Below are 23,097 nucleotides of genomic sequence, written 5' to 3'. Positions count from 1 at the left end.
TTAACCAGAGTTTGTTCCCTGTTTCCCTTTGTCTTGTTGACTGATTTTCCCGCTCCATCCTTGAAAAGCCACTACAGCAAGTCCATTGATTACGGAGCTGCCCTGGCTAATAACCTGCTCTGAACTTGGCCAGTGAGTCACTCATGGCTACAGCAGATGTTTCTGATTTTAAAGGGAACGGGGAGTTTTATCATCCCAGCATGTGTACGCTCCCTCCCACTACCCGGCTCCATAGGAATGAGTCCTAGGCTGGAAACTAGCACTTGGATTCTGGAAGCACTTTATTAGCCTGAAAGGTAAAACAACAATGGGCTGTCACGTGCAGGGGGTTAGATATTCCCCCGGCCAAAGCAAATCCATCATGCAAAGGAGCCAGCTGTTAAACAGTGTGGCAAGCCATGTTAACCAGCCCACGTGCTTTATAACGACAGTTCATAGGAACCAGCCCCCCCGCCCTAGTGGTGCTTTCTTTTACTTTGGTGTCTCCTTGCTGCCCTGCTCTTTGGTGTGGCGGGGCGCGTGGCTGCCCGCAAAGAGAGCAGATAACATGGAAGGGAGTTGTCTGTCAATGCTGGAGCACTAAATCCCGAGCCACATACAGTAGCGCTGGGCCTAAGAAGATTTCACGTGTATCATTTGGAAATATGGAGAGGGAAATCCTCTGTCTGGAATTTGATTTGAAATGCAGGTCTGCAGCAGTGAGCATTGTAGATATCAGCTGTTCACTTAAAAAAGTGCCCTTTCCACTATCGCTTGGGCCCTGCCAGAGGAGGCTTGTTGGCAGAGAGGATGTCTTTTATTAGTCTGATTGATAGAGAGGGAGAAAACCGGCCAAGCTCTCACCACACAAGCCTTTCTTCAGGTCTGGTTCCTCTAATACACTCATTAGGAAGGCTTTCCTGGGAGCTCTAGGTCCCTTTCTTTTTTCATTTCAAAAGGTTTTTTCCCCAGCCCTGCTGGATCTCTCCAACTGCRTTTCTAGATTCAGCTACATTTACACGCCTTCTGTTTCCAGCTTTATGATCCCTATGTAAGCACAGGTGACTTTACTACAGTAGAAATAAAGGAAATAAAGTCGAGGTGAATGATGTGATTCCCACCAAAGGCACATGTTAAACTATTTGCCAAGGAAACCACGTCACATTGGAGGTAGTATTCTTCAGCGTCGTTTCAGCTAGCTGGATTTCTGTATGCCATGGTGGTCCACAGGGCAGCTGGCAGACACTGCTATTGCTCGGCAGACAGTCACTCTAAGGGCAAAGCATTTAAAAGACGCGAGGCAGCCTCTGGCTTATTTGAGACGATGCTTTGAGACCCTGATATTTTGCAAATCTTCCATGAGCATTAAAGATGTACTTGGGGAAATCTCCCCTCATCTCTCATCTCCTTCAGAAAGAAATGGTGATAATCCTATTGCAGAAGTTCCTTCTGGGCAGCCCCTGGGACAACTCTTAAAACATCCTGCTCCCCAGTTTGACATGTTTGTGACATCTTTGTGTGTTAAATGCTGTGCTTGCAACTATTAAATCCTTTCAGCCTGTGACCATATCATGTTAATGGTCAGACCATAAGAGGAAATGAGCATTTATGACTTAGAAATCTCTGTGCTTCCTAACAGTTGGTTTATTCTACATGTAGAGTATGAAGAGGAGTCCKGGTGTTAAAACAGATGGAGGCAGTTAGCTAGGACTGCTATGATGTTGAAAACAGGTCTCTTCTCTTAATTCAGTAAGGTTGATAAAACTGAAATACCTTCAGTGTAAGGTCACATTGTCTTATGTTACATATGTATTTGCTGAGCCCAGAAAAAGGTTGRTTGAATTCTTGCTCTCCTGTGAGACTTCTTCTGTGGCTTGGATTAAGTTGCTTTGCCTGAAGTTTCTCTCCTGTAAAACAAGGGTAACGTGGGAATGATATTTCCCTATTTAACAGTAGGTTTGTTACAGCTGATTGCTTGGTGAGTTTAGTGCTGTAATTATAATTGGGTTAAAGCTTGGCTTGCATTTCACATCACTGAGACCCCTTCCATAGAATTATAGCCTCCTGAATTGGATATTAATTCTGCTCAAGTACACTTAAAACCAAGCATCCTGTTGTTTCATCTGGACTATTCTTTGTGGATGGGCTTCCATATTTCATGTAGGTATTTTTCTAGCAGACTGTTATTGCTTCAGGAGACATGGAGGGAAAGAGGACATGCTAGGGCACAGAAGTATTCAGTAAGTATAAAGTATTATGAGTGTGAACCAAAAAACTACTGATGGAAAACTGTTTGGCGGCTTTTGTTAAATTAGTAGCACTTAGTTCACTATGACCTGAACTTTGGGGTCTTGCAGCGGTCATGGGAGATCTTAGGCAGGCAGGGATTTCCGATAGTCTATAATGCATCCTCGCTGAATGCTATTTTCTCTCCTTTCTGGCATGGGTTGGCACCGCTCATTCTAAATTTATAACCCTATGGTATGGGCCTTTCCAGGCAGCATGGCAGACCTCACGTACTGTATCTGTGAATTATGAATGTATTAGTATTGTTAATGTACTTTTCACAACTGGAATAACAGAGTTGATGGCCTTTGTGTTGCGGGAAACAGCTTATCATAATCTGTGCCCTTGTGACCTTCCAGCTGAACCARTGCTGCTGATTCATGTTGAAAGCGGCTCCTTGACTGTCAGAGACTGTACAGTTAAACTTTTGGCATTAATATGCAGCACAATTAGAATGGATTTATAGCCACAGTCTGGTGCCAAACCACAAATGTGATTAAATATTTTAAGAGTCTTTCCTTCAAAGCAAGAGGTAAATATGAAGTGTGTGGACTTGAGAAGAAAAGGGACACCTGAGACTTTTATTTTTTTTCTTCCTGTTTTGAAAAACAGTTGTTCCCCTGGCTTCCAGATAGAAAATGTTATCTCTGAAATCACCAAATCAGTGTCACAGAGTTTGGAAGAGCTGGGTTTTGCATGCAGGTTGACTTGCTGCTGTTCCTGTATTTAACAGGGTGGCATGGCCAAACGATCAAAAATGGAAACTAAATTAAATAGCTAAAATATTTTGAAGGCAAGCTCAGCAAAGTAGAGCATTTCTCTCAGTATTTTTCTGGAAAGCACCAACCCACGTTACCACTGAGAATAAACAAGAAGAATAATGTAGTTCTTTGAGAACATTTACTGCTTCTTCAGAAAAGTTAGTAATGAGGAGGGAAATAAGAATGTGAAACTTTAAATGATTAGATTTGCTTCACTAAATGGCTGCTAAATATTATCCTTACTGCAGACTTCACCTGGGAAATAACACAGGGAAGGTAGAAATACTTGGAGCTACTCACCTTTGCTCTAGAGTGAATGTGCTCCAGGCTTTTGCACTATTGCTGTAGTCAGGTGAGCAATATGTGGTTTGGTAATTCAGTGTTCAGCAGCAGAGATATTGGTTAGCTGTAAGGAATCATGGCACAGGTTAAAAAATTGCTACCAAAAACTTCTTTTGGTTCACATGTACAGGGATATTTTCTTCAGTCAGAGCTGAGCATAGTAAAATAATAATTGTTCTCCCTGTGTTTGCAAACACCATCTTGAATAGTCATAAAACAGGTGCGTTTTAGTTATCTCACTGACACCTACACATTCCTGTCTCTGTGCTACAAAGCATGGCTCAATCTTTAATAAAGCCATGCACCCTTCCTGTGTCTCAGGGGAGAAGTTTTATACAGGCTTTGCAGGGAGCAGACTGAAATTACCTTACTTACCTGGTTGCACAGTCTTCAGTGGCAAAGCAGGGAACACAGTTCCCAAATCCAAGCTCCCGACTGCTGAGACTGCATTCCTTCAACATCAAGCTTCCTGATTTGCTCAGCCTTCCTCATTCCTCTCAATGTCAAAATGGTAATGGGAAAGCAGTGGAAAACACAGAGCAATTTTCCTGACCTTAAAAGCTGCAGAGCAAAGTGTTTGCATAGCTGAAACCTGCCGGATGCTTACCCCATACCTTGGAGGGGAGTGCAGGGAATGATGCTCAGGCGGGAGATGACGACAACTCTTTCTGTTCCCGTTGGGGGCCAGGGCTGATCTGTGTGTTGGTGGTCTCAGCAGTGTCTCGCTTCCTCTCATTGCGGAGGATTTGGGTTACTTATCCGTTCTGTGCTGGTGTGGTGTTCACCATGTGATGTAGCTCTGGCATGGGTGATGGGTCCCAAAGCCACATCATAGCCACTCCTGCCATAGAGAATGTAAGCTTAAACATTTAACACGTTTTCTCCTTATGTGCATTGCTCAGCCTCTCTTTTACCAACTGGCCAGGGAAGCTTGGCCACAGACAGGTCTTCACTAAAAGCCTGTGTCTCACTAAGGCTCTCTTCTCTTCCAGGTGATCCCGATGCTTCCCAAGCTGCTTTGTGAGGAGTTGTGCAGCCTCAATCCCATGAGAGATAGGCTGACGTTCTCTGTGATGTGGAAGGTGACTCCCGAAGGCAAGGTAACTCGAGTGGTGGCTGGCCATCCTGCTAATCAGTCCTTCCTCGGTTGCCAGGCCCTATTCTTGCAAACAGTGGTAAAAATGCCATCTCATAACGTCCAGGTGGATAGCAAAGAACTTGTTAGTGAGCAATAATGGCAGATGTAGGAGTGTCCCTGTATCATGTCTTACTGATGAGATATCATGGAGCTGGCAACTGGAGTAATTTCAAAACATGCTGGGGAAAGGAAAAATATYTGTATGAATCTCAGGAATGGGAGCCTGCTCCTTGCTATATCATCCATCCATGTAATGTCTCATCTCCAGCAGCAGTTCACTGCTAATATTTCAGGGCTGCAATTTCCCCTGCTCCAACCCTGCCTCGCAGGCATTTATGCAGCGCAGTAGATGAGGGCAGTATCCCTCCATGGCCTCTTTGGTGAACAGACTGTTTTATTCTTCTTTAGAGCTGCAAATTACATCGATGGATATAAAGTGCAGTAGTTCTTTGGCAAAGGCACAGCTCTATCCTTGCATGTGTTTTGCCTCCATGTCTACACAAACATTTCTTCGTAGTGTTGTTCCCAGAGAGCAGTTGTGGGGTCTGTCTGTCAGTGCAGCAAGCTGCCTTCATCTGCCTGCCAGCTGTCTTGAGGCCTTGGTTTCTCTACCTGTTCCTCTCCTACACTTTTGGTAACCCTAACGATCTCCTCTTTGGTGACCATAGGGTCCCCTCAGTAATCTAGGATGGCTAAAGACTGCCTGTCTCAGAGGACTCTGGGAAACTGTTGACTATTCCAAGCACACTTTTTGTACTTCGAATGTTTTTCACCAGCGTTGTGCACATATATGGGTACTCAGAGAGTATTTCTTGTGTTGATTTGATAATTTTTCATGAAGGTTAGCTTTACTTCTTTATAATTGTCCATGCTGCTCCAAAGGAGGCCTCATCTTGTTTTGTGCTTTAAGAAAATGTAGTTGTAGCCTCATATCTATTCTCCATTTCTCCAGGGAGTCCCAGATCTGGCACTGAGGTGGGGTTTATTTGTTCATTGTAAAAACTGTTCCACTTCCTGTAGTGACAGCATGATTGCCGATGGGACCTTTCAAATAGTGGGCCTTTATTGACTCTGAGCGGTCTTTGAACAGTTAATAGTCAAGTCTTAATTAAAATAAGTTTTTAATTAAATCTTGTCCCTGATCCTCTGGAATATATACATTATTTACTTTTCAAACAGTGTTCAGACCCATCCTGTCTGGCCAGAAAGAAGGTAGAGATATTGCAGCATCTCCCTTATGCCTGCCCAGGGAGCTGATCTATGCAGGAGGAGAGGTCTGAGACATGACCTTGCTGCCCCTTGGAAAGCAGACTGTCTCAACAAACTGGTTTCTCCTGGGAGGCCTTTCAAGACTGCAGTGTTAGTCAGGGTCACTTGATTTGAATATGAGTCAAGGGCCAAAGAAGAATTGACTCCTTCCAAGAGGAAAGGTGCCTGTAGGGCTTTTGGCCAGCGGGGCATTCTTATAAGAGCTTATCTTTGAGTAGGGGCAGAATATCTGTCTCCTGTATCTCTAGGTGTTACTACAACCTAGACTCAGTGTAAACAGGATCACATGCTCCCCAGGCTCTGCTGGGTGAAAGGGAGGTGAGCCAAAGGCCCCTGCACCTGTCCAGTGCAACCTTTGAACTTCAGCCAGTGGCAGAGGGCTGGGAGAGCGCTAACGTTGAGGACAGGGCATCCCCTAGCATGGGGGACACGAGGCCAAAGAGCACTTGGTTGTGCCGTGTGTACAAAGCAGTATCATAACCTTGAGCTTGCAAAGCAGAGCCTGATAGCACTCCTAGAGGTGAGTGCTGCTCTGAGCTCCCATTATTACTCTTCCAAGGCAAATAAATCTCTAGCTAATGCATCTCACAAGGAAAAGCCATGCAGATTCCTCACTTGAATGTGACTATTGATAAGTTGTTGGGGTTTTTATTTCTAGCTTCTTTAAGAAAAATAATGGCAGGCTCAGCCCTTTGAGAGACAGGCACTTTCTTGTTTTTACTGCTTTTGCATTCTGGAGTTTGTATCTTCTAGTTTTCCATAAGTGTAAGAAAGTGTTAACTGAGCAGCTTTCCACACAGCTCCAGGGACTCTCCAGTGGGATGGTATGACATGCTGAGCTGAGCTGCGTATTTGTAGGAGCAAAGCAGCATGACAGCTGTGTCGCACCCTCAAAAATACCCATACCACTGGGGACACTGCTGATAGAAGGGTGTCAGCTGAGTCATAGTGTTTTCCATCACAAAATGTGCTGGGGATTCCAGCTTTTTCTCAAAAGCAACCAGAGTCAGGGAGAAAAACCTTAATGTAATGCTGGAAATGCCTCAGATACTGGTGCTCTGCCTGGGAACTGTGTGCACCAGGTTCGCTGTGATGGGGGAGACCTTGCAGACCTGCCTTGCAGGCTGCTCCRTGTAATTTCCCTGCGCCAGCTCTGAACCCCTAAGTGCTGCTCCTCCGTACTGCTTTGCCCATCCATCAGCTGCCAGTGCATTGGCCAGCCAGCCTTGCGCGGCTTTCCCCACAGAAGCAGAGCTTGGCCATACCTCTGGAGGGATTTCCAGACCAGGGATGCAAGGCTGCAGTTACCCAAAGTCTGCTTGAATGGCCGCTGAAGGCAGAAACAGAGGATGTTTCCAGGAAATGCTTGGACCTAAGGTAGAGTTAACTTCACTTGCCCTTGCAAGCCTGAGTCTGGCAGCTCTGTTCGCTGCACACAGGGATTACTGGGCTGTACAGGACAAGATGCATCCAAAACTCCATTCCTTTATCTGTGTGAAGTGTTTAATGCATCCAGGCAACCTTGGTGACAAGTGTTTTAGTGAGTATATTAGTAAGAGACCTCTCACAGGGTTGTCACTGTCCGTTTTATACCTGTTAGAGCGTCACTGGAATGGAAGTTGAGTGCTTTGCGTCACGCTGCTTGGTTGCCTTCGAAAGACCAAGGACAGAAAAAGTAATTGAGGAAATAAAGAAGTAAAGAAAGTTGAACATCTGCTAATATTGGGCTGCTTGTCCTGACACTTTGCCCTGAATGTAGCTAGCCTAAAATTTGACATTCTAATTATATTCCTGGGGCCCAATACGCTGCCTCTCTCGTCTTACAAGGAAATGAGCGGAGCTCTGAAATATTTGGCCTCTTCTAGACAAGCAGAAAAATGAGATTTTGTTGAAAGCTTCAAGTTCAGACAGCAAAGTGGAAATCCGGTCCGTTGCCTCCAGCAAGGGACAGAGAGCGCTCTTGGAAGCCAGTGGCAGAAAGCACCATGGCCTCAGACCTGGCTTCAGAGGTAACCCCAGTGTTGGAGAAAATGCTCCTTCTGGGAATTACTCTTCTGGTTTGCATCCAGTCCTTAACCCTTTTCAGCACAGATGTTCCATCGATGGAATTGACTCACCTACATTATAAACAAAGTGACGGTGCTTTCCAAACACAAAATATTTAGTTTAAGATCATATAATAGTGAGAACCAGCATTGAGAATGACCTTATTTGAATGCAGAAATTAATTGCTGGAGATGAAGGGATTAGCAGAGAAATAGAAGCAGCATCTGAAACATTTAAGCAGCAAGTTGAAAGAGCTGCCTATTACAAATGGAAGGTCTGTAGAAATGCTCAGCTCAAGTGAAGGTTGCTCATCCTTGTTTGCAGATCATCTCAACAAGGATCAGCACCTTTTTGGTGTCTGAGTACCATTCATGTCTTACTGAAGTCTGAAGTATCTATTATCAACCAGCTAATAGTCTTTGACTTGCTGGAAGTGAATTGTTTAAAGGGCAATGCAGCCTCTTCCATTTCAGAGATCTCCCTTGTTTTAGATTGGGAGTTTTTTGGGCCCAGCAGATTTCATCAGATGTCACTGACCTAGCAGAAGTGGATCCACAGTTCACGGCAGGGAACTGAACCACACTTAATGAGATGCAGCAGAGCACAGAGCAGGTGCTGCCAGCATCACCACAGTGTCTCTCCATCCAGCTTTGTGACTTTCTCTTCCTTTCTTTCTCCATGTATTTAGATATAGGGACRCATACAGAATAACCATGAGCTTCAGGTCTGAGCACTTTACATCACAAAACATTTCTTGCTGCATCCCAGCTATCAGGATGCTTTCTAATTGGAAGTGAGGTTAAATACCCTGCAACTTTTAGAGCTCTGAGCTGCTGAGTTATGCTGCACATGTATTCTGTGGGGCACAGAGGAGGGGAACAGCAAAGGTGTCATGGAGATCAATCCTTTCCTGTTAAAAGGAGGATTTGCTTTTCTGAAGCARTGTCCTTGATGAGTCTGTGTTAGAGAGCGCTGGTTGCTCTCCCCAGGCACCCTCACTCACCGAATTTACCATGTCCTGTTGTGCTGACGAAGGGGCACGGTGGCACTCGTAGCCAAGGCAGAATACCAATTCTCCATTCATTCTCCAAGCACTTGTGCTTTGAATGGTTTATTGCAGGCTGCTCCCCTCTCCAGAGCCCTTGTGCCAATGCTCTTGACTTTTCTGCAGAGCCTTTTGCCCTTTGTCCCTCTGTACTTTCTTCCTGGCGTGATGAGCTTTTGGGCTCTCTTACACATCTCACCTGAAAATAGATTTTCCTTTCCGCTTTAAGGAATAATTCTGAATTACCAATTCTACACTGGTATTCTGTTACAGCGTTTAAAATGTGAGTGGCTTCCAATTTAATTGGTTTAAAATAAAGTGTTTTCATATGCATTTATAGATGATTTTCCTCTGGAACCCAGAAGAATTTGGGAGCTCTCAGAACATTTTCTGGATTGAGTTTGAGCCTAAGACCACCACAGGCGTTATCAGAGAAACAAGGGTGTCAGGGATGGGCCATCTCTCCTCCAGACTCACCAAAGTCCTACTCGGGCACTTCTGCAAGCGCTAGTCAAACATTGGGATCTCTGCAGCCTTCTCCCTGCTATGCTCCTAACAGGCTGTGACTTGAAGATGGAGCATTTTAGGGCCATCCCCATGTGCCCTTCTGGCCACATTTTAACTGAAGAGGGGAAATGCAATCTGCTGTGTTTTAGATACAAGAGCCTTCTTTGCATGTGCGTGTATCTGTCTGTTTGTGCTCCTGCACCCTACTAGCTTTTGAATCAACTGACTGATTTCAACCCCCAGATGGGCTGCAGTTCTTCTGAGCCTTAAGAAGAAGGGAAATCAGGTAGAGGAGGGAGATCCAAGCAGTGCCCCATATGAAGGAAAGACTTCATTGTGCATATGCACATTACTAGAAACTAGAGAATCCTTATGGGCAAACACCTTCTGATGGCCTCAGCCTGAGAAGATCTTCACTTGGAGATCACAGTCAGTCATGAGGTCTGGTGTCATTCATTCCAGTGTTTGTAGAACTTCCTGAGCTTTTATACACTGGAAGAATAAGTCCTCAGATCTATTTACATTTTCCAATTTTGCAGATCCTTGATGAATGGTTTGGGCGGACAGTCATCTGCTCCTGTGTGAAACTAAGCTACGACCATGCGCAGAGTATGATTGAAAGCCCTGGGAAGGTGATCTCACCTGAAGAACTGCCTCCTGTTTCCCCTCAACACTCAATAGATAAGATTCAGCAAGCTGTGCTGAATCTGCACCGAATCGCCCAACACCTCCGCAAACAGCGTTTCATCGATGGTGCTCTGCGCTTAGACCAGGTGAGTAATCCAGCATCTTTAAGGGGCTCCCGCTCCTCTGCACTGAAGCAATTTCATGTTGAACTCCCCAGGAATTTCCTGATCAATCTAAAAACTCAAAGGGGAAAGTCAGGCTGGAATAGAAAGGCAGGCTTGTGTGGCAATGTTTTCTTAAAAATGACGGCAAATTATGTACCTAAAGCAGTATGTAAAGTAGGATCAAAAGAAAAAAAGTTCCTGTTTTGTAAGGAGTGATCCATCTTCTAACATTTTTCAAAATCCTAAGGCTCTGGTGGACTGGGTAAGTAACTTGCACAATGAAACAAATGATGACAGTGTAATTCATTATCAAGCAGTTCAGATATCCTTAGTACACWTTTCACTGCAAAAGGCTCTTCCTCCACATTCATTCCTGCGCTTGCAATACTCACGTTTTCCACGGCTTTCATAGCAGTTCTCTGGGCAGGGAAAATAACTAAAATGTTATCTAAGCTAATATTTATAGGTGTTGGGTGTGTTTCAGAGAAAAAAATTCAAGTGAGGAGGTTTTCTGTCTGGGACAGTTTAAATAGTCTTGTATCAGCTGTGGTATGTGTCATTTCTATTTTACAAGTAGATCCAGATACTTTGGATTACCACAGCAAAAATACTTTTGCCTTTGAGACTCAGCTGCTGTGGGGTTGCTTCTGACCATTTTTGTGGGTAGGAGATTCCTATAATTTATAGAACCCAGTAGCCGTCCAGACCAGGAGACAAAGTCCTCTCTCTTTCTTAATGTAAAGGAAGCTCTATTGTTTCATGTTGCAAAATAAACTTGAGTCAACATCATGGTACTGCTGAGAAAGAAAGCATACCAAGATGTATAAACAGGACTGTTGTACTTAAGAGGTATGTTGTAATACTTCTATTTTACTCAATGCTGTAGCATTGTCTCCAGTTCCAGGAAAACGTGGTCTAATTGTAGAGATTTCGGTGCAGAGCAACACAAGCAACAAGTGTCTACAATCTGTGACCTTCCCTGACAGAGCAAGTGGCTTAGTCTGGAGAAGTTGCTGTGAAGAGGAGGCAATGTGTTGTTCCCCATGTCTAAGGTGGACAGGATGAGACATCTGCATCCTGAATTTCAGTAGAGATTGAGTTTATACTTTAGGATAAGCTCTCTGATGCAAGAATTGTAGTGCCTAAGGCTAGTTTGCCTGCATCTGTTGTTGGAGGACTTTAAGGACTGGTTAGGCACATACCAGTGAGCCTGGGGCAAGGGCATTTGCTCAAGGTCCATCCTTGCTCAAAGGAAGTAGTCTGTTCTTAAAATTTTACTCAAATAATTTTTGAAAATCAGACTTCTGCTTTGAACACATGCAGAGTTTGCTTAAACCTCTTTTGGAACAGAGGCTTCCCTATTTGAGATTTATCTTATAATGGCTAATAAGCTGGGCTTTCATTCCCAAGCACACACTGAATGCTAGAGGAATATAAAGAACAGTCTTTACACTTACAGAGTGATGAACTGGTAAGCCTTGGAGATATCTAGATTGGAACAATCCAGGGTAACTGGGAGCTGTGCTCCAGGAAGGTCACCAGCTACATTGCACAAGTCTCGCTTAGTGTTGTGCTGAGCAGTCACCATATGTGCCCGAGTTTAGTACCTGTTATCAAACCAAACTCAGGGAGAGTAAGTTTTAGAACAGTTGTGACATTTTAAATGGGAGGATTTGGCCAGGGAAGCATCCTGTTCCAGTGATACCCTGTAAAAGATTAGTGGTGTTTTGATTTGCCTTGTGCTGTTAAAGAAAACCCATTGGAGCATCGTATCTGAGATCTGGGTTAAAATCCACTGCTAAGAGCAGGGGAAATAGCTGACTTGATCAAAGCCTAGTGCCTAGAAGACAAAACAAACTGAATTATATTTCACAAGTGGCGTTTTGTGCTATGCAGAATCTCTCTCCTCTAGCAAGGACATCAGAGTGAAAGTAATGGGCTTTAAGAAGGAAGTGTATTTTAATTCAAAGGACACTTTCCCTGTGCTTTTTCTTTTCTTTTYGGCTGTCTTGATGGTTGCATTGTGATAAACCACACAGTCGCCCAGTGCATGCAGAAAGCAGTTACTGTAAGGTCTGAATACAACCAGAATGTGAGGGGCCTGCATGTGGACATGTCCAGCATATAAGGCAGGACAAAGCAATCTGTAGCTTTTAATAAAACGAGATTAGTCCCTCTGCCTTTGTTCCCCCACTTCCTCTAGTTCCCATGGAAGCAATTTTGCCACCGGGTCTGACTTCCAGCCCTGAGCGAGTGAGCAAGGGTGGACCCAAATGGGAAACACACCTTTCTAATCGCTGGACCTCTCACTGATTTCCTGTTGAGTAATGTAAATCCTGAACAATGGAAGACAAACTCCAGCAGGAAACTAGGGGCAATGAATTATCAGATTCCAAATAAACATGTGAGTGAAGGAAATGATCATCTCACAGTATTAAGGGAGGGGGTGGCTGGACATGGATGACTCCTGCATTTCTTTTTCCAAGGGATGTGAGCCCTCTTCCTATAAATTATGTTATGTTTGAGTTCTACCTTGGGGTCACTCCTGATTGAACAGCCTTAACTCTTTTCTCACTTCCATTGTGCCATTTGTCAGTGTGACGTGCTCTTGTTCTTCCTGTTAATATTAAGAAAACCATTAGGGGAGGAATCTCCCTTCCTGCTTCGTTATTGACCGTGGTGGCCTTGGGCTGGTGGTCTCCCTTCCTCAGTTTCTCCTTTGGAATGCTACTTTTCTCCCCTGCAGCACCAATATTATTTAGGATTGATTGTCAAAAACTAAGAACGTCTCTCACTTGAAGCCATTGGTGGACATATTTTTGTAATAGCACAAATACTAGTAGGCCAGAGAACTCCTTGCACCCAGCACAGGACGCCTTCAGTAAGAAGCAGCAGTATCAGGCTGGATGGGATGTGGTGATGGGAATGCTTCATGTTGAAATGTCACTGCTATATTTTTATGACCTAGTGTCAGAACATCATCCGCTTGCCTAGGGCTTTATCTTTTAGCAGTAGTTTAAGAAACAGGAATCTGTATTGCTAAACAGATGAAGAATATTTTTTGGATAAGTTGAGAATTACAGATCTGAGTGACCCAGAAAAACTTGGGACAAATCAGACAGGTAGCACAGGGTCTTGAAAGCTAAAACAGCCTTTAGATTTTGGGGTTTTTATCACTATGTATATGTCTCTTTGAAGCTGTGTAGTTTTGAATTCCTGCCTCAGTTCATTCCTGGCCATGGCTACGGGTGTTCTTGCAGCTCCTTTTCCCCCTGTCCCTTTCATCCCTGTGCAGGGGTCTGTAGGAGGGAAATCCTGCTCCATCAGACCTCAAGTCTGGGGATGGTCTTTGCAACCAGCGACACGTGTCTGTCATCCATGGRGTCTTGCTGTCCCTATAGCCCCCTTCTGAGGCTTTTTCCCTAGAAACAGCTTCCTGTGCTGCCTGCCAGCTTCCTAGCTCCAGAAGGCAGCTGAGTGCTGAGCTTTAAAGGTTTCAAGTCCTTGTACCTTCAGCAACTAAGGAGCTTATGAAACTTTGTCTACACAGACAGAGATTAATATGTTTCTTTTCCTGGAGCTGGAGCTGCAGCTCTTAGATGTCAAGGCAAGAGGTGCCTTATGCAGTAATTTACAGTATTGTCCTGGCCTGGCCCCCACCACTCCTTTCTGTTTCTGTGCTGTCCTGTCACAGCTCTTGGTGCACCCACACTGTAAACTGGAACAGGAATCTGACCTGGTTTAAAGACCAAAGTGAACACTCCCCACAACCTTTTTTTTTTTCCTGGCTAGGTTACTTTGAAGCTGGATCAGTTCCCCAAACCACAGCTTTTAGAAATGCTAGCCAGAGAAACAGATAGAAACTTGCCTTCAAAAAAGCCATCAAGTTTGCACAAAAGCTCCTTAGCTCAAGCCTGCCTAGAGGAGACCCGCTGATAAATGGTTCTCTTTTTGGACTCTGCAGTTTATAGATGAATCATGAGGACAGATGCTTACAAGAAGACACATTAAGAAGGAATTCTTGTGCATATTTAAAATGAGAACACCCTGGGATGCCGATCTGTCTCTATGACAACTCTCTGTGAGTTGAGTTGCGGCTTCTGTTGTTCAGTGATGCTGCCTTTGCCAGTGCGCTTACACCTGTGTGCTCAAAACATTGGCTTTGACCAAAATTCGTTGTGAGAATAATGCAAAGTGCATGTGCGTTAGACGAGTTGGTGGCACTGAATTATTTGCTAGAATAGCTTGTCTCCTTGTTTTCTGCGCAACAGACGTTCAGCTTTTCTGGTGGTTGCAAAAAGGGAAGAAGGAAGGATAACAATGGTAAAGAAGAGTGTTACTCGAATATGAGAACTGAACTGCAAGTGAAATCGTCTCATTTCTGTTCGCTCGCAGCCTGCGTGCTGTGTGACTGTCCTATAACCTGAGCAGGGATTGCTTTCCCCTGTGGGTCTCTATTGTTTTGAATAACTTAAAGATTGTAAAAATTGTATTATCGTAGCTCTGCCCCATGCTGGAGAACTTACCTCTGGTTCTGTTCAGTGACTTCTGGCAATAAGGAAATGAGTGATCTTTTTGAATCTGAGCTTTATTTAATTACGGTTAATGGGATTCCTGAAGTGATAGAGTATTGCTGCCCCAGGAGACATAGGGAAATGAGCAGCAAGATCCCGAACACCACGATATATGCTAGCAGTGTGCTGGCTCCAAAACACCTGAAGATGCATGGAGTGCTGAATAAATTCACCAAATCTGTACAGTTGTTGATGCTCTCAGAATTGACTTTTCCTGCATTTACCTGTCTACATGATGCAAGTAGTTCTGACAAGTTGACTCAAGCCATCCACATGCAGCAAATAAGGAAGAGGGTCATTTTATGTGCAGGATGTGACATTGTGTGTTGGGAACTTTCCTATTCAGTTGCAATTAATGGGATAGGACAGAAACCCATATTTTTAGACGGTAGTTCCTGCTAATGCTGTTTAATTGGATCTCTCAAGAGCCAGAGATTAATTACTATCTCCATTAAAATTTTCCCATATGAATTACTGCTGAATATAATTATGGGAAACTGTTTTGTCATATTTCCTGCCTCATATCTGTATGATAAGCATACTGCACTCCTCCTCTTGCTATGTGGAAGTAGTAAATGTCTCTACCCCAGTTAGGCAGCCATTGTACACAAAGTACGGTATAGCAATGTAGGAATGGAAAGCCCCGTGTCTGGATTGGAAGAACTGTTTAGCTAGGGACAGCAAAGGGCTATAATATTGTAGAGACCTCAGTTAACTGAATGCATCGGTGTTTTCCCTCAGAGCATGATCTAAATTTATATTCTAAAACACCACTGGGGCAGGGAGAACTCCCTGAAGCGATGCTTAGGTTTTCTAGGAGTCCTGATGGCAGCTCTATGTGCCGTCCCTTCACTCTCTTGCCTTAGTGCAGGCACCTTGTGGGGGAGGTGTAAATGTCTTTGCTCCAGCCACTGACTCTTGGCTGGCCTCACATCTCTCCCAGGGAGTGCTTCATTGTTGGGTTTTGGGCCAATCTCAATGAGAAAGTCCTGCTGCGCATCACCTGGGATGTGACATTGGTACCAAATTCATCTTGGGTCTGATTCCCGCAGGGTAGGTGTACAGAGCTGCTTACTTTGGCCCAGGAGAAATTCTAAAAGGCCCATTTGTAAAATCCTGAAAACTGCCATGATACCTCCCTAAAGAGGCTATTACAGCAATGATGTATGAACATAACAGCACAGGCAGGGCGGGCTGTACGTACGGTGCTTTAAGATAATGGAAACGCAGACTGACAAGGCACTTTCACTGTTCACTTCCTATCACAATTCCACCATTGTCTGCTCATTTTCTTTGATGTCTGCTTAAAGAGGCATCACTGATATCCAGAATGGGAACAGCAGGTGTTGTGCGATCATTATGGACAGTTGCTTATACTGTGATACATAAGGCAGCTGAGGGGATGCTGGATGTATTTGGAGATTAATTTCCTTTGGGGATTTTAGCCTTTTGCCTAGCCCCAGTTAGTAAGTTCTAAATGAGCATCTAAAGCTACAGCCATCTACTGGGAGATACTGCTCTTTCTTGCCTGAGCAATCAAAATGCATTTTCAAAGGTGTGTTAGTGAAATAAGAATGATTGAAATGTCTTTCCTGCAGCACCATAAGGGAACATGGTGCTTTGCAGGCGAATATGAAATGTCATCATTGCCRTGAGGAAGAGCTAACGGCTTAGGTCAGACAATTTGCACACAGAGTATACACCTGGGAATGAAATATTGCAGGATCATGTTATGGACTGGGTCTGTGTTGGCTGAACATCCTTCTGCTTGCATGGGGATGTTTGCATTACCAGTAAGTTTCCAAGTATTTTGATTAAATTAGGATTTTGAGTGGAAAGCCCTCAGAATCTAATTGTGGTGGATCTTTTGCCCTGGGATTTTAATGAAGTCCTCCCAGGGGTGTGAGTAGGATTGATGTCCTCACACATGTCCCTCCGTTCCCCCATCGTTCTTTTAAAACTGAGCAGCTGTGTCCCAGCAGGAGCAGGTGGCGAAGTGGTCGAGCTGGCTCTGGTAGGAGGGGGGAGTCGGATGCTGGAGCACAGGGCTCGGCTGTGGAGCATCGTGCTGGGAGCCACCACAGCCAGATGTCTAGGCAAATATGGCTGGGAAGGAGCTCCCCACACAGTGGTGCTCTGGCATTAATTTTCTGCCAGTAATGCAAGAGTGGGTTATGAATTGTTTTATTCTTCTTGGAGTAAGTATTTCAGCCACTAGCTCAGATATGCAAACTCTCCAGTCATGTACAAGTGGCTTGCTTCTAAACAAATACGGCTTAACCCTTCAGCTTTACTAAATCCACTACATACCTGAAAGCTCAGATGCTCCTCCAAGAAAAGGGTCTTGTGTGCTTAATTTTGATGCGCTATCAGCCACAGCAATAGCTTCCTTTGTCTGCCAGCCTCAGAGCAAGCATCAGAGGGGAGGCTGGCTTCATCCTTTCAGGCCATGGGAAAGGCATGAAGAGGTGCAGCAGCTTGTCTGCGCTCATGCAGTGAGTCAGTGGCAGAGCTGGCAAGACAGCTTTTTCCTGATTCCCAGGCCAAATCCAGTGCCTCAGGCCAAAACTGACCATTCTCTTCCTCTCACGTTTATTACTGACAGCTTTTGAATAAGAATGACAGCTACTGAATAAGAATCAGTGCTTTTTTTTGTTTCTGCTCTTAACTGCTGGCCCAGTTATGGTCAGATTGTCAGCTCCCCAGCAGGTACTTCTCATGGCCCAGCAGAGGAATAAGCTGCATCAGTGTGAAAGGCTGAACTGTGGCTGACGCTTCTCTGCAACACAGAGGTAAGAAGTGTGTTTCACAAGGGATCCCTCTTCCCAGTTCTTTCAGCTCTCTTAGGCTTTGGCAGCACACAGCTCACCAACACGTGTCGGGACCAAACCAGTGATCTGATATCCCGTAGAAGTCTTATCTTGCTTGAACAGGGCAGGGTTGCAGTGGGCAGTACTTCCTTACACTCTCCAAAATGCTTGGCTTTTTCTGGTAAGTGAATCCAGTTGCCGGTCAGGCATTGTAAAGGGGGGTGAGCTGGCAGTCGTCACACGCTGACTGCAAGTGAGCATGAAGGTGTTTGTGTGTGCTCCAGATTCGTGCATGAAGTAGGCACGTCTTGGTTTCCTGGACTAGCTGGATGCAAATGTGTCTTGCTGTGTTTGTGCGATGGGCAGCCTGGGTTGGATYGCTTGTAGGGACCTCTGCCAGTGCCGAATGGCATCTCCACGGGGGGAAGAGGACCTCTGTGGGAGGTAGCGTCTTAGTGCAAAGGAATGTGTCCCAAATGTGAAGATGATAGCTAAGCTGAAGAGGGGATTCAGTGTTTGATCTAGCTGAGCAAGCCTCTCTGGTATTTTTGAAGTTGGTAGGGAGAGAAATGGTGGTTTTTGCTGGTTCTGGTGAACAAGGGTTAAGACAGAAATATGGGTTCTCTCAATGGAGCAGAAACAAATTGGTTCTTGAGTGTGTCTGATAAAAAGCCAGATAAAAGACTGGAAAATATGTGTTTGTGTGGAGGTGCGTGTACGGTGAGTGTTGGGGTAAAGTTCTGATTTTATATTTTTTATTGAAGAAACTATCCTTGCTCTCAGAGTCTTGCCCTCCAGTTGATTGTTGGTGTTTTTCTTCCCTGGCGATGAACAGACGTCATCAGAAAGTCTTTTGTTGTTTCAGATTCCGTTTATCACGTATTTGAACAGAGACTTGACGAGGGTTTTTTTTCAGGTATTAATTATAGCTGACTGCATGGCTAATCCATCATTCTCTTTAGATGGAGTCACTGTGTGTTGAGTGATGTAACTTCAAATGTGATCAGTCTGCCATAGGTGAAAATGTAGCAGCTCTTTGTCAGAGCCGGTTCTGTTTCACCCAACAGTAAATGGAAGAAAGGCTAATTGTATAATGACAAAAGACAACATTTGGAAGGAGATGAAAGATTCAGACACTGCAGTTCTGTGCAATTCCAAAGCAAGAGTGGGGGGAAAAAAAATCTTGCTTTCCACAGCCATGGCTCATTTTATCAGGTGTCTCTAAGCATGAGCACTCCTTCTGAGTCCTGGTACGTTTTTTCTGTTCATATTTGTAGCACAGGGATGCCAAGGCACAAGAAGCTCAGAGAGCACCTGTTGCTTCCAAAGTCCCTTGAAATAAGGTTATGAGAGTCTTAGCCAAGCTCCCAGTGGCTGAGCTGAGAGTGGAGCTGACTTTCCCCAATCCAAGGCAGCTAGATCCTGCTGAAGTCCGTCATCTGCTTTATCTTTAAATGTTCCAAGTCCAAGCCCATGCTTCCTGAAGTTATACGCACTGCTAAAGTTTGTAGTGACTCATTCAGAGTATATTTTGTTGAGCAACCTCTTGCTTTTGTTTTGAAAGCAAATGGTTGTGAATGTCTTTAGTAGTCTAGATTGTTTATCTTACGCTTCTGTGCATCTTCATACAGTAATAAGGAAGCTCTTCAAGTATGTGAGTGTAATTCAGAGCGTGGATTTCCCATGAATACCTATTTGTGTAAAATGGGAGCATGAAGCATGACATCCCAGATAAGGTTGTCAGTCCACATTGCACTTTGCTTCCAAGATTTGTCAATACTTGAGATTTCAGAGAAATCTCCTCCCTGAATGCAGCTCCTTCTTTGTGCAGGATTTTCCTAATTCCCTGTTCCTGCCTGCTCCAATCTTGAGACACAAATAATGATTCCTCCCCAAAGTTACGAATTCACAGTTTGTTGTGCTGTCAACATCATCTTAGAACTTGACAGTAGTAAACATTGCCCTCCAAAGGTAGGGCGTTCTCCAGTTTGGATCTAAGCTGGTAGTAGATTTCTTTCATTTGTGCTAATTAGTTACCAGCTGAGTCGGTTACAGTCTGTTGCCCATCTGTGATGGGCTGCCATTAAATTGATGGTCACTTGAAAATTGAGCAAGAGGTAGTGAGAAAGTGGCTCTCAGAGTCAGCTGGATTAGAGTGGTCTGAGAGACTTCACTGACATCTAGAAGAAACTGGTCCTGGAAAATCACTGTGAAGCGTTTTTTGTCGGCAGTTCCTTTAACTGGACCTGAAAACCTGTTCCTGCCACAGAAGTACAAACCAATCAGAGTCATTGCTGTTTGTTTGTTTGTTAAAACAATCCAGCCTGAAAGAAACAATACTTAATTTGTGTTTTCTTTGACAATTGAAATAACTAGCCATGTCATTGGTTTGGTCCCTCCAATCCTGCTTACCCTGGGGGGACTGCAGAGCAGAGCTGTAGTTTGTTGGGTGTTTCATGGCTGTGTTGAGATCAGCCCTCCAATGGAGAAATTCTCACTCCTGTGAATCAACAGGAGTTTTTAGTTATTAGTTTTGTTAAAGCCATAGTTTCACCTCATTTCCCAGTGTTCCCAAATTCTCTGTTTCAATGACAAGATTCTCCTTCACTTTCTGCGAGAACACCATTGACCCAGCTACAGCACTTTGCTCCGAATTATCATATTAGAGTAGAACCTGACCCACAGTACTAGGAAACGAAATGCTTAAATGGCTAAAATGGGATTTWAAAAAAAAAGAATTTATGAAATGATTTCTCTCAGTGATGTGTTTAGCAGGTATGGAAGATGGAATGAACTAAAACAGGCTTTGGCRTTTAGGAAAGTGAGTCATTTTTTCTGTTGCATCATGTATAAACTTTTCCCTTCTCCTGTATGTATGGTTGAAATTACTTTGAGGTTTTGAATTTTCACTTCAGCTCTCTGGTTTTTATTATTTTCAAATATTACTGAAAGTGATGGTCGATAGTCCTTAATAGTGTGCTCACATTGCCTTGTTCTTTAGTTATTTTTTAAAATAAGTTAATGGGCAACATATAGGTAGTTAAATGAGCTGGGGAGTCTTACCAGTTTCTTATGTTAAAGTAGGGGTAGGAGGCAGGTGTGCTGACAGATCTATCACTTGGTGCCCAGCGGTGCTGCTGTCAAATAGCCCTTATCCAGGGGACCAGCCCTGGATTCCTTGTGCTTTGTGGTCATCTCTTTTTGAATTCTCAGGCATTCATATAGGTTCTTTGAAATGGGTGCAAATGACCATGAACATGGTTCTTTGCAACCTATCAAGAGGCAGGCAGGTGAGTCTTTTCTTAAAATAATGCAAAATAGTATAAAACACTGTGGAGTGAACATGTCACAAGGGGTTCTTGCTGCTCCTTCCCTGTGAGCACTCAGGTTCTCTGTGCTGAAGGAATGCTATTGCTTAATGTTGAAGGAGTTCGAAGAGTTGCAATGGGAGCTTTCCATCCTCCTGGGCCACTCATCTTGCTATGGTTCACTGGCTGCTTTGCTCGTGTCCACACTTGAATGTGTAAAGGTGGGGAGAGTATTTAATGATTCAGTGCAGTCCTTCACAGGCATGTCTGTTACATGGTGTCTAGGGTGCTCTCCCTGGAATAACTACAGGGCAGCTTGCGTTAACTAATGCTGTCACAATCAAAGGTGGCTTCTGCTGCCATAAAGTGTCTTTCATGCTTTGTGAAAGCTGGGTAAAGTCTAGAGCAAACAATGAATACTGAGAAAGGCAGATAGAAATATGGTATCTAAATGAAGTTTCCACAGTTCAGGTCCAGCACAGAAGCCAGTTGGCTTCTACATGCCGGGACTGACAAGATGATGTACAGGCTTCTTGGGATGAAGAAATCCAGCAGACAGAGGCATGTTAAGCCTGCCCTTGTGTGCCCATGTTCTAGTGAGAAATGGCTGCTCCTTGGGGGAAACTTGATGACCTTCCTTCTTTTGAGTCCATAGCTACTGTCTTCAGCTGAACAGTGCAGGAAAGAGGGGATTTGTCCCAAACCCCAAGTAGTCAGGCAAAGAAACAACATCATTTGGCCTTCACCCATTAAGGAAAATCATTGAAAGAAAAGCAGCTCCTACAACCAAATTCTTTAGGTTGGTGAGTTTCTTGCACAGCTTTGTCTTGGTATGCTGCTAGGCCTGGTTTATCCTGGCTCTTGCTGTTCGTTAGGTCTGTAGCTTGCTTTAAACCCAATGCTGAGAAAGAGCCTTTTGTACAAATAGCATCTGTAATAGTGGTAGCACAGCGAGGGATACAAAATGCAATTCTGAGGAAGAAGATTTGCTGAAAAGATCTTTAAGGCCAAGAAATGGGTGCCACCACAGGCACATCTCCCAGGCATCATTAGTTTTTGGCTTGTTGAAAAGCATTATCCTTGAGGAAGGGTTTTCTTATTTCCAAAAGAAAAATACTAACCCTCCTTCAAGGAGCTGCTGCCACAAACTTTTTTAGGACTAACATATGGCTGTTCAGTCCACCTTGTCTCTTTAGAAACTGGCTTGATCTTTGGAGTTGGCAGTTCCTGTCAAAGTCCATGTGATCCTTCTCTATTAGAGCTATTAGAAGGGTCCAAGGTGGCTCTTCCTTATTAAAGGGCGGATATTTCCAAGCTTGCTGAGTGTCAACTGTGAGTATGCACTGTTGCCTGGAATGTGTTACATCAAGGGTTGAGCCAGAGTTACGGCATCCTGGAAATTTAAAGCTGGAAAGGACTTTAGATGATCCTTTCCCTTTCCTGGTAATAGCAGGAGCTCAGCTGGCAATGGTCCTATGCCACGTTTGTCACTGCATTGTCACTGAACCTTTGTAACTGCTGGGACTTGTATAGCAAGAGCAAGTTCCTCTTGTGGTTGTCTCCATGGGTTTCACCCAGTCACACAGATACAAGTTGTGTGGAAGAAGTTTGCCCTCAGGTGCAGCCCTTCTGTGCACCTGATTAGTCATTGCCTGGAATATGAAATACTAAAAGCCTGCAGAGACCTTGCAAGGAGGTCTGCTGAGTGTGCCAAGGTCCGCTGGGGTATAGTTCAGCAGTCTGAAATGCTAACCGATTACAGCAAGGTAGTCATGTAAAGTGACTCACATGAGATTATCTTTAATCTCGTCATCAGGTGTTTCTTTTCATTGCAGTCATCAAGACAACCTGCTGGCTATTGTTGTAATTAGGTTTTACTTGAAATAGCTGCAGTTTTGCATTGTGCAGAGAAATGCCGGGGTGCGAGATGCCCCCTAGCGCAGTCTGGGCAGCATAACTCCACGCTCCCCACGGCTGGTGGCATTGCTGCTGCTGCCGTGCCGGAGGCAAGTGGCACACGCTGCATGGTAGATAACTGTGCAGTAACCAGAGTGAGCAAAGCCTTGCAGGGGCCTTTGCTGTTCAGCTTTAAGTGCAGATTTCAGCGTTAGGTTGGGTTTATGGAAAGCAGCATGAGGCTTGGTTTAGGGGAGAAAAAAAATAGTCCTTTCGAAAGGCAATTTGTTTCTGCTTTCTGTGAGCAAGGCTTCCAAACGGACTCAGTCAGTTCTGCAGTACAAT

At 44.3% G+C, this 23,097-nt stretch overlaps 1 protein-coding gene across 4 annotated transcripts in view; it reads left to right on the top strand.

Annotated features, from left to right (window-relative positions):
- The window catches only part of DIS3L2 (DIS3 like 3'-5' exoribonuclease 2), a 204,361-nt gene that overhangs the window by 124,281 nt on the left and 56,983 nt on the right, over positions 1 to 23,097 (top strand). For all 4 annotated transcript variants that reach the window (XM_026070976.1, XM_026070977.1, XM_026070975.1 and 1 more), the window contains 2 exons: positions 4,361 to 4,468; positions 9,913 to 10,146. In XM_026070976.1, the coding sequence (XP_025926761.1) occupies positions 4,361 to 4,468; positions 9,913 to 10,146 (342 nt within the window). The remainder of the gene's footprint in view (positions 1 to 4,360; positions 4,469 to 9,912; positions 10,147 to 23,097) is intronic.

This window comes from Apteryx rowi, unplaced genomic scaffold (genome assembly GCF_003343035.1).
Source record: "Apteryx rowi isolate R43461 unplaced genomic scaffold, aptRow1 scaffold_32, whole genome shotgun sequence".
Classification (NCBI taxonomy): Eukaryota; Metazoa; Chordata; class Aves; order Apterygiformes; family Apterygidae; genus Apteryx; species Apteryx rowi.
The sequence above is the reverse complement of the archived record's forward strand: the minus strand, read 5'-3'. Positions and strand labels throughout refer to the sequence as shown.